The sequence below is a fragment of the Protopterus annectens genome, chromosome 5.part0 (genome assembly GCF_019279795.1).
Source record: "Protopterus annectens isolate FY-2018-M chromosome 5.part0, PAN1.0, whole genome shotgun sequence".
NCBI classification, from domain to species: domain Eukaryota; kingdom Metazoa; phylum Chordata; order Ceratodontiformes; family Protopteridae; genus Protopterus; species Protopterus annectens.
In genome coordinates this window covers 1,445,509,734-1,445,527,637 of record NC_056735.1, presented here as the reverse complement: position 1 = coordinate 1,445,527,637, position 17,904 = coordinate 1,445,509,734, and the positions used below count along the sequence as shown (strand labels likewise).

Genomic DNA, 17,904 nt, shown 5'->3' with positions numbered 1-17,904 from the left:
ATTTCGTGAACACTCTGGGCGCAGTAGATAAGCCAAAGGGCAATGCTAAGAATTGATAATGCTCTGATCCTGCAAGAAATCTGAGGTATCTTCTGCAAATTGGTCGTATGGGGATGTGCAGGTATGCCTCCTTGAGATCTAGAGTTACCAGCCAAGACTCCTTGCCCAGCATGGGAAGAAGCTGCTGTAGAGTCAGCATTTTGAATTTTGGAACAATGAGGAATGTGTTTAAAGCGGACAGGTCGAGAATAGGCCTCCATTTGTTTTCTTTTCTTGGTACCAGGAATAGTCTGGAGTAAAATCCCTTTCCTTGCTCCATAGATGGTACCTTTTCCACAGCTCTCATCCTTAATAATTGAGATATTTGTTTTAGAGCTTCTGTCTTTTGATTTGGCGGTAGGTTTGGCATTCCTCTCTTCCCTGGTAGAGTATGGAAGTGGAACCTGTAAGCCTTGGTCTATTGTTTGTAAAATCCACTTGTCTCTTGTGATGTAATGCCAGTTTGTTGAGAATAGGGCTAGTTTTCCGCCTAAGGGTGCTTCTAGTTGTTCCCTGGAAGGCGGTGCCAGAGCCAAGTCACTGTGATTGTCCTGTTGCAGTGGTGGTGGCTGTGTCTGTGCCTCGCTGGTTGTTCCCCTGCCACTGGCGTCCCCTGTAGGCACCCCTGGATTGGTTTCTGCCCCTTGATCGCCTATTCCTGCCCCTCTGTGCTTTAGAGGAGTCTGGAAAGGACCAATTTTTGGAGGGCCAATTCCTGCTAAACCTTGGAGGTTGGACCTGTAAGAAATCTTTCACTGTTTGTACAGATTTTGCCTTCTCCTCCATCTTCTTCAGTACCTGTTGTGCAGGAGAACCAAATAAATTGGCCTTGTCCATGGGAGCATCTAATAGTTTTGATTTGACATGGTCCAGTAAGGCCTGCTCTTTCAACCATGCATGCCTTCTGATAACTGTGCCAGTCATGGCTGATCTAAAGGAAGCCTCCAGTGCATCATAGCCGCATTTTAAAGAATGGTTACTAACTTGCTGAATGTTATGTACCATTTCCTGAACATACTTCTTATCAAAAGGTTCAGAGGACAGCTTTTTAGTTAACTGGTCAAGCATAAATTCTTAATATTGGATCATATGAAATTGACAGTTCAAGGCCCTAGCTGACAGAGTAGCAGAAGTGTAAACTTTTTTACCCCATCTCTCTAAGGACCTGGATTCCCTTTCAGAGGGGAGGGGATTTTTAGCAGAGGTAGTTGCTACAGCCTTAGGCCCCTGGGAGATAGTCTCGGGATCTGCAAAAGGAGCCTTGCAAAAGGAGCCTTGTATAAATGGTGATGTGTGTCCGGGACCCTGTAGTACCTATCGGGCTTAGCAGGGGCCGGAGGTAATGAATCAGGAGCAGTACAAGCATCATTAAATGCATCATCTACAACAGAAAGAACTGGAGGTATAGCTAAAGGCCTATGTTGTGGTAAATGCAAAAAGGTTCTAAGCCTTTTCCTGGAGTCTGAAAAAACTTGACCCTGCCACTGAAATTGTTCCCTCATAGCATGCAAGGTTTCCCCAAAGGGAAATTCCTCAGGTGGAGAGGCAGAAGTGATGGACTCTTCAGCATCAGAGTCTTCGTAAGGGGAAAAAGGAGCCTCTGGAGGGTCTGTATTATCTGAATCATCAGAGGAATCATCTGTGGACACTGGCTCAGGGGGCTCTGCTCTAGGCCTCTTCTCTGGAGGTGGATGAGAGGCCCTGTCTGGATGAGGTTGGGATCCTCTGTCAAAGAAAGCATTTGGGAACTGGAGCTGGGCCTGTGAGAGGGGGTCTTAACAGGCACAGTTTTTGTAGCTTTAGCTGCTTTAGCCCTGGCAAAGGCCTTAATGGACATGGCTGCAGGAGGCCTAGCAGCTCCACGTGCAGGAGTTGAGACATCCAAGGGAATAGTGTCAGATAAATCCTGAGAAACCGCAACAGCAGGTTGGATTTCAGAAGCCGATTCCACGAGGTTTGAAGAGGCTTCGGTAGAAGGCAAGCTTTCGGCTGAAGGAAGAACCGCTTGCTCGGTTTCAGCCGAAACCGAGACACTCGCGGTTGGCTTAACCACGGTTTCGGCCGAAACCGCGGACCGCGAGTGTCGGTCCTTTTCCTTGTGTTTTTTGGATATTTGCGAAGTCGGAGGATCCGACGGCATAATATAAGCAAAATCAGAGCCAAAAAACTGCTCAGCAAATTCCGACCGACGTCTAAGCGTTCGTCGGTTAAAAGAAGCACAGGCTAGACAAGCTGCGACGTCGTGGTCTGGGCCTAAACAAGGTAAGCAGTAAGAGTGGAAATCTTTATGAGGTATTTGTTTCCCACAAGTTAAACAGTTATTCACTTTTTCTGACATCGGCTGAGGCAAGAAAGAGTCCCCAACGGGGTACTTAGCTTTTTAGAAGTCTTCGAAGTAGTATTCGGTAGTAGTAATCTCTGGTTCTGACCGACCGGCACTTGCGAACAGCTTCTGCTTCGGGCGCCACGCGGCAAGAAAGACTGAGGAAAATGGCGTCAGCTGATGCCTTTATACCCGAAAAGCTGCAGCTATGACGTAGGGTGAAGTGCGACACCAGCCAAGGCCAGACCCAGACTTTGGAATCCGGCCGACCGAAGGGCTGCCTGACGACAGGACAACCCATTTGTAAGGACTGCAGATGCATCAGGCATGCATCAGGGGGAAGGCAGGGGGGAAATAATACTGCAGCATATAGAAGATAAGGACATATAGTTATGGTAAGATTTTACACAACTATTCTATGTCCTTCTATTCATATGCTGCAGCATTCATAACAGGAGGGACAGCACCAGACTCATGCAGAGGAAGAATTGGGTGGAGGAGCAGAAACATTTTCCACAAACCCATGCAGAATAGCCCTGGCAAACCCAACTCTGGATCTGGAAATGCCATCATGTTTATAATGTTTTGTGAAAGTATGAACAGAGGACCAAGTAGCTGCTTCCAAGACAGAGGAAGTGTCCTGGCCTTTAAAGAAGGCCCCAGTGGAAGCAACTGTTACAGTGGTATGTGCTCTAACAAGTGAGTGTGGATCTTTTCCATAAGCCACATAATAGAAGGAAATAGTTTTGGAAATCCAAGAGGAGATGGTCTGCTTGGAAACAGGTTGGCCCAGGGCCCATAGGTGATTGGAAACAAATAGGCAGTCAGATTTCCTAACGGGTTTGGTTTTATCCAGATAATATCCGATCTGTCTGTGCACATCTAAGGTGTGTAGTATTCTTTCAACAGAAGATTGAGGAGAGGAGAAAAAGTTAGAAGACTGATGGACTGATTGAGGGAGAACTCATTAACAATCTTGGGCATAAAAAAGGGGTTAGTGAGTATGGAAACCTGTGAAGGGGAGGAGGACAGAAGAGCCTATAACTCCGACATCCTTCTGGCAGAGGTAATGGCCACAAAAAGGACTGTTTTCCAAGTGCAGTGTTGCATGGATGTAAAACTTGCTGGCTTAAAATGAGCCAGTGTAAGCTTTTCTAAGACAAAGTTGAGATCCCAAGAAGGGGGAACTGATTTCCTTGGTGGTTTGATGTGAAGGACGTCTTTTAAGAAAAGTTTAACTTCCAACTTGGAAGCTAAAGGGGGAGACATAGGCAGACAAGCAGAGATAGCAGAAAGATGAGCTTTTACTGAGGAGTATGACAGTCCACTCTTCAGTAATTCACACAGGTAGGACAGGATCACTGGAACATCCACTAGCAGTGGTTGTAAATTCTTTCTGAGACACCAGATGGAAAACATTTTCCATCTGAAAACAGAATTTCCTAGCTGTGGGTTTTCTGGCCTCCTGCAGAACTTGTAGCACATCCTCAAAAAAAAGCTGTCCGATGGGAATCAAAACCCTATCACCCACAGAGTCAGTTGTAGGGTTGGTACCTGCAGATGAACTAATATTCCCTTGTCCTGTGTGAGTAGGTCCATTCTGTGTGGGAGAAGAGGAGGTGGATTTTGAGGAAAATTGTTTCCTGGAGTCCCTCTTACCTCTGGAAGACTGGAGCTTAACAGACTTTTTAACAAAGGTGAGTTTCTCTGGAACCTGGGCACAGGTGAGACAAAGATGTGCTTCAGGTCTTGCAGCTCTTTGCCCTTCTCCTGAATAGATCTGAAAACCTCTGCAGCTGATGTACCAAACAAGGTCTTGTTGTCCAAGGCATCCATAATGTTTGCCTTAATGTCATCTGGCAAAGGTTGTAGCCTGAGCAATGAATACCTCCTCAGAAATGACCCAGAAGCAGCTGCTCTAGCTGAAGCCTCCACAGCATCATAACTATGCTTTATGGAATGCTGTGTAACCTGAGCTGAGGACTTGAGAAGGGAAGAAAGCATAGCCTTAGTGGGAGAGTCTGTAAAGCTCAGACAACATTTTGGCAGCATTTGAAAGAAAAGCCAAAGAATACTTGGCCATCTGGGTCTGACTGTTAATGGCCCTGAAGGCCACAGTAGCAGAAGTATAAACCTTTTTCCCAATTCTCTCAATGACCTTGCTCTCCTTATCTGAGGCAGCAGGGAAGTGAATGGTTGCATCTTGGATGCTTTGTCTGCAGAAATTGAAATGGTAGCAGGGTCTGCAGAGGGGCATTTGAATAGGAATTTGGAGTCCTCCGGCACTTTTTAAATCTATCTGGCCTTTTGGGTGCTGGAGGTTGAGAATCTGGGCACTTGAAAGTAGCAGCAAAGGCATCCAGGAATGCTGGCAGGACTGGGGTGTATAGCAGATGGGGGTGGGTATAGCAGATGGGGAAGGGGAGTCGATCTGTAGCAGGTTATAGTGATGTCTGATACCTGACAACAATTCCACTTGAAAAACTCCCTCATCTTAGGAATAGTTTCCCCAAATGAGATATCTTGCCCCAGGAATCAGTGCCATTAGACTCCTCTTCTGGGGAGGCATACCCCAAAGGTGAAGAAATCTGGGCTGAGTAAGCCAAAGATTCATCCCCTGAGGATTCCAAAGCATCTGAGGAAAACTCCTCAAAGGCCCTCTTTTGAAGTGTGGAAGAAGGAATGGAAGGAGAAGGGAGAGAGAGAGATTAAAGACTGGCTCAAGGCCATGAAGGGGTTGAACAGGCCTATGGAAAAGTCCTGCCAATCCACAGGCTGTTCCTGAGGGCCTGTTGAAATATGTTTGGTCTTAATCTTTTTCTTGTTGGGAGCCTCCATGTGGTGGAACGTGGATGGGCTACACATCGGCCTACATTCCACAATGTTGGTAGGGACATCCTCATGTACAATGATCTGAGTAACACCATATGGGCCCTCAGTCACAACAAGCCATAGTTCCCCCCATATGCCCAAGATGGATGGCTGCAATTCCCTTGAGGATGTGCTGGTAGGGTCCTTCATGGCATCCATACTAGTACCCATTAAAGGAGAAGCTATAGACTCCAGAATGGTTTCCGGGCAAACAGCAGCCTCAGCAGATGTCCAGAACAGAGGAAGCAGTGGGTAGATCAGGCCTAGACTTCCTGGCCTTCTTAACTTGTGGCTCAGTTGAAGGGGGCCCAATGCAGCTTCCATGTCCTGTGCAAGATGCTTAAGGCACTGATTTTCAAGGTATAAGTTGAGTAAAGCCAAACTACTATGGAAGGTCTCATGTACAAAGGCCTTACAAATACCACAGGTAGTGTGGTCATGATCCAGGCCAAGGCAAAAGATACAAAGGTCATGTGCATTCTTACGTGGAATCTGACTTCCACACTGACACTTGCCTTTCATAGTGACTAAGAAAGCACTTTCTTTCTTACATATCTTTCACATACACACCAGTCAATGACAAGACTCCTCAACCTAACATTTAAAATACCCCTGACCACACACTATACAATACTCCTTTGCGTTATAACATGTAATTTACATCATAATATTTTATACCAATATTAATAAGAACAAAACTGGTTTACAGTTACTTATTCATACCCTTTAAGTTCCTTCAAAACAATAATGATAAAGTGGGGTATACGTTTTGCAGATCACCTTCCAGTTTAACACCATGTCTACAGCATTATCAAATGGGACTGAAGCTTCACTGCCTTCCATTTATTTACTAGTTTCACAAGGCTGTTGATTTTCTTCCAGATCTTCTCCATCTCCCAACACAAGCCTCTGGTTCAAGTCTAAATACTCCTAATATTTCTAGTCTGCTCTTGGGCTGTTTTCCCATCACTCAAGTTTTATTTTTGTTTGAAAAAATGGAAAAGGTTTCACTGGCAAAGTCTCTCTATTGACTTCTTTATTGGCTAAAACTTTTTTTCAACTTCCTCTTTAGTCTATTCTGTACACAAAACATTCTAAAGAAAGACTGATAAAGCAGGCTGAATCTCACACCTGCCTCATAATATTCCCTGACTGCTGAGATAAACTTGCTTCTCTTCTGCCTACTGTACAGTGAACAGCCATTTTCTATAAACATTCTGTTGACCCCAATTTGTAATAGTTTTACCTTCTGCCACAAATTTACCAGGAGCAACTCTTTCTGCTGGTATGATCACAGCTATACTAATATATGCTTTTATTTCTTTCTCATGGCCAGATTTGGAACATACATAAAATCTGCCTTCTCAATTAACAAACCATGCTGTGGAGCACTAGTTCCAGCCATTTATTTGCAATTTCATGAAATTAATTTAGTCTGTGCTTTACAGCTTATCTGGGACAGAAAAAAAATATTTTCTCTGTGTGTTTGTCTTCTAACTCGATTTTATTTTACTTTTTTTTCTTTTTTGAAACTGTTCTTTTTGAGAAGCGTCATAATCAGGCAGCCTTGGACTTTTGCCGTTTATCAGTATATCTGAAAAGCTACTTAAAACAGCTTCTGTTTTTTCCAAAACAGCTTCTGTTTTTTCCATTTTTGTTACTTGACTCTATATTCCCCTTTGATGCTCCACTTACTTTAAATACTAAGTGCATTTCTTTTCCCCTCTAAATTACTAGAAGCCAATTTGTGTACCAAAGCTGAAATTTGAACTACTTTTGCTGAACAGCTGGAAAATTCTTCCTAGCCAAAATTTTTTCTTCTTCTTTTCTAGTCAGTTTTCTTCGTACTTTTTTAAAAAAAATGTTTTTAGTGGTATGCAGACACTGTATTTACTAGCTAATTACTGGACTTTACCCAAATTAATGTATCCCTCTTAGTTATAATGTTTATACTGGGAGAGCTCTAATCATGTTGATCAGTGTAGAGCCATCTTGGAAGTCTAGTATGCCCCTGTTTATTTTTAAAAAGTTTAAGCAGTATATTACTGTAAAGGACAGCTAATGTCCTATTACAGGATCAAGTACATTTCGGACATTCACTGATTTTGCTGCACACTTCAGGTGAAAAAGTGAGGCTTCAATCCAAATATGATCTCTAGTGCCCCCCTCCCATCTGTGTGATGGTGGGTCAAGGTAGCACCTGCAGGGAGAAAGCAAGTTATGGTACCTGGTAAAAATGACAAAGAAGATAGGGAACCAAGACCTTAAAGACGGACAGTGCATAACAAATCCAGAACTATACAACAAGACATCGGGATCATATTCAAGGAGTGCTGCAATGCATTAAAGAAAATATATGACAGCCATCCGACCTGAAAGAAGACAAGGTTAGTTTAGAACAAGTGGTGGTAAAACCCTTGCATGTATCAAACAACAAAACAGGGTGAACTTTAGTTTAAAAATAAATTGGGGAAGTAAAAAAATTGTAAAAGGAAAACAGTGTTTAAAACCCAATAGGACAATGTTAATGAAGCATCACAAGTCTGTTTCTAAAATTACAGCACGGCACACAGCAAGTCAAAAAAAGCCTGAGGAGGCAAGTTACGAGAAAAAAAGACAGAATACTGCACCACACATGACAAGAGATCTGCTTCAGTAATATCATCCAAAGAGTGCAAAGCAGTGGTGCAGCAAGGCAAGTATGCAAACACTGAAGTAAATATAAGCAACCATGAGCCAAAAACATGAGGTGCCAAATATAGAACTGCATATAGACAGTAGAAAAACAAACTAGGAAATAAAGACTACCAAGCCACTGCCTAGAATGCCAATAATATGCCTTGGGAAGATAAAACAGGTTCACTATCAAGCAAGCATGAGCACATCTGATGCAATTCAGTGAATGATGAAAATAGATATATGTTTATACATATGTGTCTGTGTTTATGTTCATGCATGAAGTCTGTATGTGTGTGCCTACATACACATACATACACAGAAGCCTTTGCTCCAGAAATCCAATACTTTAACCTTCAAGTGTCTTCACGGTGCCAGTACACTGATGCTCATGAAAATGTGTGACAAGCACTGAATGATGAACAATGACTGAATGAGAAGTGCTGATACACAGTGACCTATAAAATACTCATTTCTGTCTTTATTGATTCAAACCTAAAAACTCTTCCTGCTTAGTGTGTGCAAACACCAGCAGCTTCAGAATTTCCCTAGCAGAGAAAAATGAATGTAATAAGCCATACAAACTGATTCTTACATCTATTTTTTTCTTACCTTGGACCTCTAGAAGACCAGGTGTATTGGTTTGCTGGTAGTTTTTCTCTTAATGAGTACTCGGCAACCATCATGTCAGGTGAGACATATGCCCCAACACCTACAAATACCCAAACAATTATAAATGTAAAACCACAGCAGTCTTACAGTAGTAACTGTCAAACAAGCAAGCAAACACAAGACAAAACACTATTGATGAAAAAAGATGCAACTCAAGAGCTCTGTAAACTGTAGGCTATAGAACTTACACCACTTCTAACCAGCAAACTAGAGTCCCCCCATCCAAATATTCTCTTCTCCCCTTTCCTTGTCACCTTTCATGCCTCATGATCCACACAGCAATCGCCTCTGGCTCAGAGATGAAAACTTATTTTAATGGTACAGTTTGTGCCTGACTTAAATAACTTGTTACTGGAGTAATTCAAAAAGACGTGGGCATTTTTATCCGGAACACATTTTCCCAGTTTTAGCATTTTCATCAGAATGTTTTTTTTATTTGATTAATCATTCTGAAGACTATCAGGACCTCAACAGAAGGAAAAGAGATTCCTTTGAAATTCTACTAGGCTTCCCAAAGACTTGAATAGGGGGAAATGGAAATGAAGATGGGCAACACAGATGGAACGTTATGGTAAGAACATAACTTCTATATCTGACGTTGTCCACATCACTTCATTAACCTTTGGAAGAGAGACCCCAGCTACTAGAATCCAGGGTGGCGCTCATGGAAGGATATTCCAGAGTATAGCAGGACCAAAGGCACTTGTACTCTTGGATACAATGTCCAATTTGTAATGAGTAACAAAGGTGTGGGGATTTGACCAAGTAGCAGCAGCACAAATGTCATCAATTGAGACTCTAGACCAAAAAGCCTGAGACGTAGCCATAGACCTTGTAGAATAGGCCTTTATTTGTCCTGGTAAAAGAATATTTTTGAAAGAGTAGATGAATGTAATGCAGTCGTTCAACCATCTAGCTAGAGTAACTTCGGTAACAGCTCTACCTTTCTTAGAGTCTGAAAAAAAGAGACAAACTGATCAGACTTCCTGAAGGGCTTAGTTCTATTATAAAAACAAAGCTGCCTATGTACATCAAGCAAATGCACAGCGTACTCTCCTTTGTTTTGTCAATCAGGAAAAAAGACTGGAAAATTGATGGAATAATTAATGTTTCCCTCCTTAGCCACCTTGGGTAAAAAAGGATTAGTATTGCAGGGTCACTCTGTCCCTGTGGAAAATCAAATATGGAAATTTTGCTGAAAGGGCTTGAAATTTAGACACTCTTTTGGCAGATGTGATGGCTACTAAAAACAAAGGCTTCCATGACAGAAACTTCAAATCCACCATCACTTAGGGTTCAAAAGGGGGGACAGACCAAAGCTTCAAAATCATAGAAAGAACCCACGGGGGAGTAGAATCTTTCACCGAAGGTTGGAGCAGAAAACTGCTGCTAAGAAATGCTTTACACAGTTTAGAAGCAGCAAAGTATAATGAATCAAAACCAGCGTGAAAATTGGATGTAGCAGCCAGATGAACTTTGACAGTAGAATAACTAGCACCATCATTGAAAAGGGAAGTCAAAAAATCTAGTACGACTGCCACTGGGGCTTTACAAGGGATCTACCTATTTCTGTTCAGCCCAAAAGGAAAATCTCTTCCATTTACTCTTGTAAATTCTGTGTGTTGGAAGACCTAGGAGAGGACATAAAAAATTCTCGAATGGGGGAAGACAGCCTGGGAAATCTTGCCATCATCGGAAGTGGAGAAACCATGTAGTTAATCTCAGGCCCTGAATGTCTGGGTGTGGCTACCCTGAAGGATGAGAAAGCAGATCTGGACTTGGATCCAATCTCATCGGAAGGCAAACCAGGTGAAACCAAAAAAGGTGAACCAGGTTTGTTGAGACCAAAATGGAGCAATGAGGATTACTTTGCTTTGCAGCCTAAGAGATTTCTGTAGGAACACAGGAATTAACTGTGGAGGAGGAAAGGCATAGTGAAGACCGAAGGGCCAAGCATGGACAACAGCATCCCTGGGAGACTGTCCCTGAGGAGGGATCAAAGCAAAATACCAAAAGACCTACTGCATTTGTTGCTGAAAGGGGACACAAAGAAACAATGACGACCCCATTTCTGGAAGATAATGTCTGCCATTGACTTATTCAGGGACCACTCATGAGGCATCAGTTATACTCAGCTGTGCCGTTACACTCAACTGTGCCAGTTGGCTAATATGTTGGACTCCCCCAGAATGTGCATTGCTACCAGAAAGCGGTTGGGAGAAATCACCCCCTGCCAGACTCTCATTGCTTATTGACATAAGGGGTAAGACATGGTGCCTCCCTGTTTGTTAATGTACCAAACCACTGACATATTGTTCATTTGGATCACATTAGTCCCCAAAGGTAGAAAGTTATGAAGTTCTTGCAAGGCTAGAAGAACCGCTCTCATCTCCAGTACATGGGCATCCTTGAGTAACTTCTGTGGAGTGAAGCCACCAAAGCAGAGACTCCTTGCACATGAGACAGAATGATGAGAAAGTTCAATTAATTTCTGAGAAGTGACCACTAAGGTCCACTGTAACATCCGCATGAGAAAATGTGCCATGGGCAGAAGGGTTGTAGTGGCTGCCATTGAGCTTAATGTTCTGAGAACTAGATTGGCCAGAGGTTTTGGAATGGTCAAAATCTGACTGATGTGAAATTTCAAGTTTGACACCCTGACTGTTGTGAGGTAAGCATAAGATGTTCTTGTCTGCAAGGGGGCCCCGATGAAGTCTATGGCTTGTACCGGGTTCCAACTGAGACTTATGTATGCTGATGGTTATCCCGAGGACTGGGGCTAACTTGAGAAAATAATCCTAGTCTGAAAGAGATTCCTGCCTGCTTGGAGTGGTCAGAAGCCAGTTGTCCAGATATGGAAATATCTCATATCCTTGCAGTCAGAGAGGAGCTGCAACCACTGTAGACATTTGATGAACACCCTGGAAGCTGTGTTGAAACCAAATGGAAGTGCCCTGAACTGGTAGTGACTGGCTCCCAGCCTGCAATACAGAAAATGCTAGGAGCGCCTGTCTATTTTTATATGGTAGTATGTATCCTGTAGGTCTACAGAGCACATCCAATTGCCTATCTTCAGGAGAGGTAAGATGGACTGAATCGTGACCATTCTGAACTTAATTTGTTTTACTGACTTGTTCAGAGAGATCAGGTCCAGGATAGGTTGCAAGTCCCTTGTCTTCTTGGGTATTAAAAACAATCTGGAGTAAACTCCCGATCCAATTTGATTGGGGGGGGGGGGGGCCCTCTTGGATGACTTTTTTTGCAGCAAGTTTTTTACTTCCTGGGGCACGTCCTCCCTCTGACTGGGTGGAACATTGGGGAGGCAACATTCTTGTGTGGGAGTTTGGAAAAAGGGAATGATACTATCCTTAGCACCCATCTGTCATTTGTGATGGTCTCCAAGGTTTCTGGGTACAAGGGGAAAGGTCCCTCGACTGCTGCCAGAGGAGAACAGACCGGCAACTGTTTAGGATCACTGGAAGGGCTTGTGCTGGAAGGTTTGCCATGTCCCTTGATTTTGTAGACCCCCCCCCTCAGTCATGTGGGTGGCGTCTCCTGTTCTAACTATATCCCCTTCTGCCCTAGTGTAAAAACCCTCGAGTGTCCTGGAAAGGACCTGTGACTTCCGAAGCTATGTTTTCTTACTCCCACGTTGGTTCCTGGAAAAGGTCCATTGTGGTGTTGAAAAATTGATTCTGACAGCAGACAGGGTCTTACTATCCTTCTCACTCTATGGGCCCAAACAAGGAGGTGTCATTAAAAGGAGCATTAATAAAGGCCTGTTTGAAAAGCTCCTCAAAATTCCACAGCCTCATCCAGGGATGACGCCATATGGCAATGGCAGAAATAGCCTCCCTTGAGGTACCATCTGCAGTGTGAGAGATTAGCCTCATGGACACATTAGCTAAACAATGTAGGGTGGCCAGCCCCAAGGAAAAGGACTCCTGTTTCTCAGCAGACATAGACTCCGGGACCGAGCTAGAAAGTTCCACGACTAAGTCCCTTTGTAGCCTGGTAAAGTGTGACAAATAGTTCAAAGCCCTGAGCGCAAAAGCAGATGAGGCATAGACTTATCAAACCTGTCCAATGTCCAGTATTCTCTATTCGGGGGTGGACAAAGGAGATTTCCTGAGCCAGCTCCTTCTTGGTGGCTGCTGCAACAACCATGGCATCTACAAGGATACCCTTGGCCCAGAAAGATTTGTCAAAAGGAGCAATTAAAATCTTGTCTGTGCATTTGGGGATAAGTTCCCTTGTATCCGGTTCCTCCAAGCCCTCAACAACACAGCTGAATCAGCAGATTAGCAGGGGGGGGACACCTAGGTAGTAGATGGGCCAGACCTGAAAGCCTCCCCAGTACCGATTCCTCCAGGGAAGAGTTTCAGACAGACCAACCAGCCCTCTGGCGAAGGATTTCAAGAAAGTCTCTAAAGGAGACCTCTTCAGGTGGTGATTTCGGAGACCATTCTCCTTCCTCTAAAATCAGTATCCATAATGAGTGATTCCATAGGGGAATTGGTGTTTCTCCTTTCACAAGATCTCTTCCAGCTGACCTCCTCGGGGGGGGGGGGGCGGCGGTCCTGGGAGGTGTCAGAAGAAGCCTGGGGATTCACTGAATGGGGATGTGGAGGCTTTCCATGGCTGGCTGTCCACATGGCAGCTCAGAGACCTCAGACACAAGTCCAGTATGAGGAGGAGAATGTTCTGTAGTGGTAACTGTCGTGGGTCTCCAAGAAATGAAAGAAGCCTCTCCATGACCTCAAAAGTAGAAGGGCTCCGAAACATCATGAGTTCTCTGACCGGAGCCGAGACCATTGGACCAGACACCTCCCAGAGAGTTCCAGCCTCCCACTCTGAGGGAGGAGTCAGAGCAGAGCTGTTGAAGGCTGAGGCTCCAAGGGGAAGAGTGCGCTCAGAAAGCTTCAAAGTCAAACCCCCCTCCCCCAGACCTGACCTCGACGCTGTCTCCAAGACACACTCGGAACAAAAGCCGATGGAGCTGAGCAGGTCAGGAACAAAGTCAGAGGTGAAAAGGGAATCACTATTGGCTCCAACACCCTGGCACCGGAAACCAATGGAACAGATGACTCCAAAACCAAAGGTCGGATTGAAGGAGGAGTTACTGGTTGGAATGGGGAAACTCTCACCGATCCAGATGTGGATGGAGGAAACACAAGCGTCATCTGGATCTGTCTCTCAAACAATTGCCTCATGAGTTTGCTGACATCCTTGGTAGTTATGCTTTGGTAAGATCTAAAAGAAGTGCTCCTCATATCTGTCAGAGTCAGAGGATGGAAAGCCCTACAGATTTCACAAGGGGCTTCCAAATGGTTAGGCCCCAAGCAGTAAATGTACTCATGCACTCCCTGTGGTCAGTCAGATAAAGGAATCTTCCGGCCATAGGAATTGCACTTTTTAAACCCTGCAGGTTTTTGATCAGCCATAGTGAAAGAACAAAACAGAAAGAGAGGAGAAGGAAGTTTTTTTTTGTAAATAGGGAAGAGAGGAAACCAAAAGGAGATAAATGCGAAACGACTAGATAGAAGGATACAGGAAGTTATTACTCAGGAATTAAAGTATTAAAGAATTAAATAAGTAAAGAGTACTAGGTAGGGAGAACAAAAAAAAAAAAAAAAAAAAAAAAGAGAGAGAGACTTACACCCACTCTAGTTAGAAGAAGCTCAAGACTGATGGAACTCTATGTTAACTTGTAGTGTTGCAAACGAGATCCGAGGTATTCTGGGGGAATGGGGCATTATGGTTAGGGAGGAAGAGCTCAAGTCAAAAAGCTCAAGCTGGAAAGTAAGTGGCTGGTCAGTTGAGGATCAGAACCAATACCCCACAGGTTAATGAAATGAAGTGGACATCATCAGATCTAACAAATCAGAAAACATTCCTAAAGACTGGGGGAGAAAGAGAGAGAATGGAAAGGCACTACACAGAGGACCAGTGGGAGGACAACTGCACGGCTACCAAGCATGTATCGAAATTCAGAAGGCTTAGGATTTTTGCTTGGGAGTGCCTGAATAAATGTTTCCCAAGCAGACTTCAGAAAATTTTTCCTTCTGCAGACCGCAAATGCTGGAGTTAGCATTCAAAAGAGAGATATAACTGAAAATATTTTTTGGTGGAATGCAATGAGGTGACAGACTTTAAAAATTCTCTACATAATACTTAGTCAGAATTGCTGGAGAATCAAATGGTTTTAACTAAGGAAATTATTCTTCTGAGTTGGGAAACAGGATCTGAACTACTCATACATAGTAAGGTTTAATGCCACCAGCTGCAAAATAAATAAATAAAATTACTAGAAAATGTACGTCAAAACTGTAACCAAAGTAATTTTGAGTACTGTAAAGGAGGGAAAAGAACTGGAAGTGGAATCTTTAGAAAAAAGGTGCAAATTCCACAGAAATAAATGCAATTGGTGGGAACAATGCATGCAGGACATTGTTTAAGGGGAAAAAGGAAATTAAGGGAAGGCAGAAATTGAGCAATTTATGAAACACTGGAGTGAATGATTTTCATGCAGTACATATTTTAAACATTTTCAAAGACATGCTTGTATGGTTTTCTTTTCTAGGACTGAATGTGTACCTACATAGGTCTGTCTTTTTGGCTCCAATAACCTTGCACTTTTATCCCCAGACACTGCTCCACATGCAAAGTCTGATGCATCTATTATAAGAGACTGTGCTAGAGCTAGAAGGGGAAATGGGAGTCCTGGATACAGATAAAATTAAACTCTACACCAAAAAAGCACCCTTTTTACATACCCTAAAACCAGAGTCTGGAAGTTTTTGGGTATGTGGATATTGAAACCACACAGATTTTAGACACCACTGAATTTGTTTGTCATGTGGAATCGTGAGAATCACAGATGTGAAGAATGTGGGTATCTTGAGAAATCCCCTTGCTGAGACATTTGAGTGGAAAACTCAGAAACATCTAGACATAGATAGAAAAGTTGTGTAAAACCTTACCATAACCATAGATGTCCTTCTCTTCACTGCTGCAGTATATTCTTCACTTGAGGGATATCCCCACCAGATGGTGCCCCGACGTCAGCCAGTATACAAACGTCTTTCACCACTCTAGGGTATGTGGTACGTCTGGCATAGGTTGCAGTTGTAGGTAGACCATAAAATGGATGCATTCACGTACCATCCTCAGAAGTGGATTACCCATGAAGAAAGGCTGGCTAAGGATTAAGTGGTGTGTGCATTCAGGAAAGACAAGAGTCCAGTAGGGAAGGCAGGAGGGGTAGAATACTGCAGCAGTGAAGAGAAGCACATCTATGGTTATGGTAAGATTTTACACAACTTGCCTTTGTCCTTTTATTCACTTGCCTCAGTATTTTTCATTTGAGGGTGTGTGCCAAAGCTCAAGAGAGAAGGGAGGAGGCAGGAGTAGAGCAGCTTTCAATGAAGCCATGGGGAATGGCTCTGGCAAAACCAGTTCTGGATCTGGAAATAGGATCCAGTTTGCAATGTTTGGTGAAGGTATGAATGGTAGACCAGGCGACTGCTTCAGGAATGGCACTGTTATCCAGAACTTTGAAGAAAGCCTTGGAAGAAGCCATGGCTCTGGTAGAGTGGGCTTTTACAGGGGAGAAGAGAGTCCCTCCATGGTTAGTGTAACAAAAGGAGATAGTTTTGGAGATCCATGATGGTATGGTCTGCTTGAAAGCAGGGAGACCCAATTCCCTGGGAAGGAAATTAATGAAGATCTGGTCAGATTTCCTGTAGAGTTCAGTCTTGTCAAGGTAGAACCTCAACTGCCTGTGAATATCCAAGGAATGTTGTATCCTCTCATTGTGGCTGTGGAGTAAGGAAGAAGGTGGGGAGAGTTGGATGGATTGGTTGAGAGACAGTTCGTTAACCACTTTTGGAATAAAGGATGGGTTAGTCTTCAGACACTGTCCTTATGGAAGACTAGAAAGGGGGGGCAGCCACTGGAGTTCTGCCTCCCTTCTAGGTGAAGTCAAGGCAACCAGCAAGACCATTTTCCAAGTGCAATGCTTGAGGAAAGTAGATGCTGCTGGTTCAAAGGGAGGCAGAGTCAATTTCTCTAGTACAAAGTTGAGGTCCCAGGAAGGCAGGATAGGTTTCCTGGGAGGTTTAATGTGGAGGACATTTTTAAGGAATTGCTTCACCTTGAACCTGGAGGTGAGGGGGGGGAGATAAGGGTAGATATGTAGGATATGGCTGACATGTGGGATTTGACTGATGAATAAGACAAGCCAGCATTGAGCAACTCACACAAGTAGAATAAAACCAGTGGAATATCCACAGTTAATGGATTTTGATCCTTAGATTGCCACCATAATGGAAATCTTTTCCATTTGGAATCATATGATTTTCTAGTGCTGGGTTTTCTGGCCTCCTGCAAAACCCTGAGCATGGCTTCAGGAAAAAAAGGAGTCTGAAAGGAATTAGAACACTATCACCCACAAAGTCAAATGAACAGTCAATAGGTGAGGGTGAACAAGGGATCCTTTGTTCTGTGTGAGGAGGTCCACTCTGTGGGGTAACTTGTGGTGATCACGCTGGGCTAAATGAAGGAGAAGGGGAACACATTGATGCCTTGGCCAAAAGGGAGTCACCAGCAAGATTTTGTGTCAGTGATGCCTGATTTTCACAGGACTTTTGGTATTAGAGAAAATGGTGGGAATGTGTAGAGAAACATCCCCTTCCATGAGAAAAAGAGGGCATCCACTTTACAAGCCAGAGGACTTGGGACTCAAATCTTGGAAGTTGCCTGTTAAGAGGGGAGGCAATTAAGTCTACTTTCAGAGTATCCCATTGGTGGGACTATGTCCAGGAACACATTCCTGTGAAGCATCCATTCATGGGACTGAGTCCAGGATCTGCTCAGTGAGTCTGCCACAACTTTTCTGTTGGAGGATATGTACACCACCTGAAGGGTCATGTTTCACTTTTCCAGAAAGTCCCACACTAGGAGGGCCAACCTGCAAAGAAAGTAGGATTTGGTCCCCCATGCTTGTGCACATACCAGAGCACAGTCATGTTGTCGTTGAACAACTTCAGTGGACCTGGGCAAAGAAGGGGTCTGAATGTTTAAAGGGAGAGGAGCAATACTCATTTCCCCTATACCGATGTGTTCCCTTTTCTGGGAGAGGGACCACCGTCCATGGACAGTGTATTTTCCCATGACCACACCCCAGCCCATGTCTGAGGTATCTGTGTAAATTTCTTGGACTGGATCCAGAGGGTAGACAGGTAAGTCCTGGATTTAGGCTTACCTGTTGAGACCACCAGAGAATTTCATTTTTCAAGCAAGGGATCATGGGAATGAGGAAT

General features: G+C 43.8%; 1 protein-coding gene across 2 annotated transcripts in view; it reads right to left on the bottom strand.

Moving 5' to 3' along the window:
- Positions 1 to 17,904, bottom strand: part of TPP2 (tripeptidyl peptidase 2) — a 2,672,548-nt gene that overhangs the window by 1,840,977 nt on the left and 813,667 nt on the right. For both annotated transcript variants that reach the window (XM_044071246.1, XM_044071247.1), the window contains exon 10: positions 8,522 to 8,621. In XM_044071246.1, coding sequence (XP_043927181.1) covers positions 8,522 to 8,621 — 100 coding nt within the window. The remainder of the gene's footprint in view (positions 1 to 8,521; positions 8,622 to 17,904) is intronic.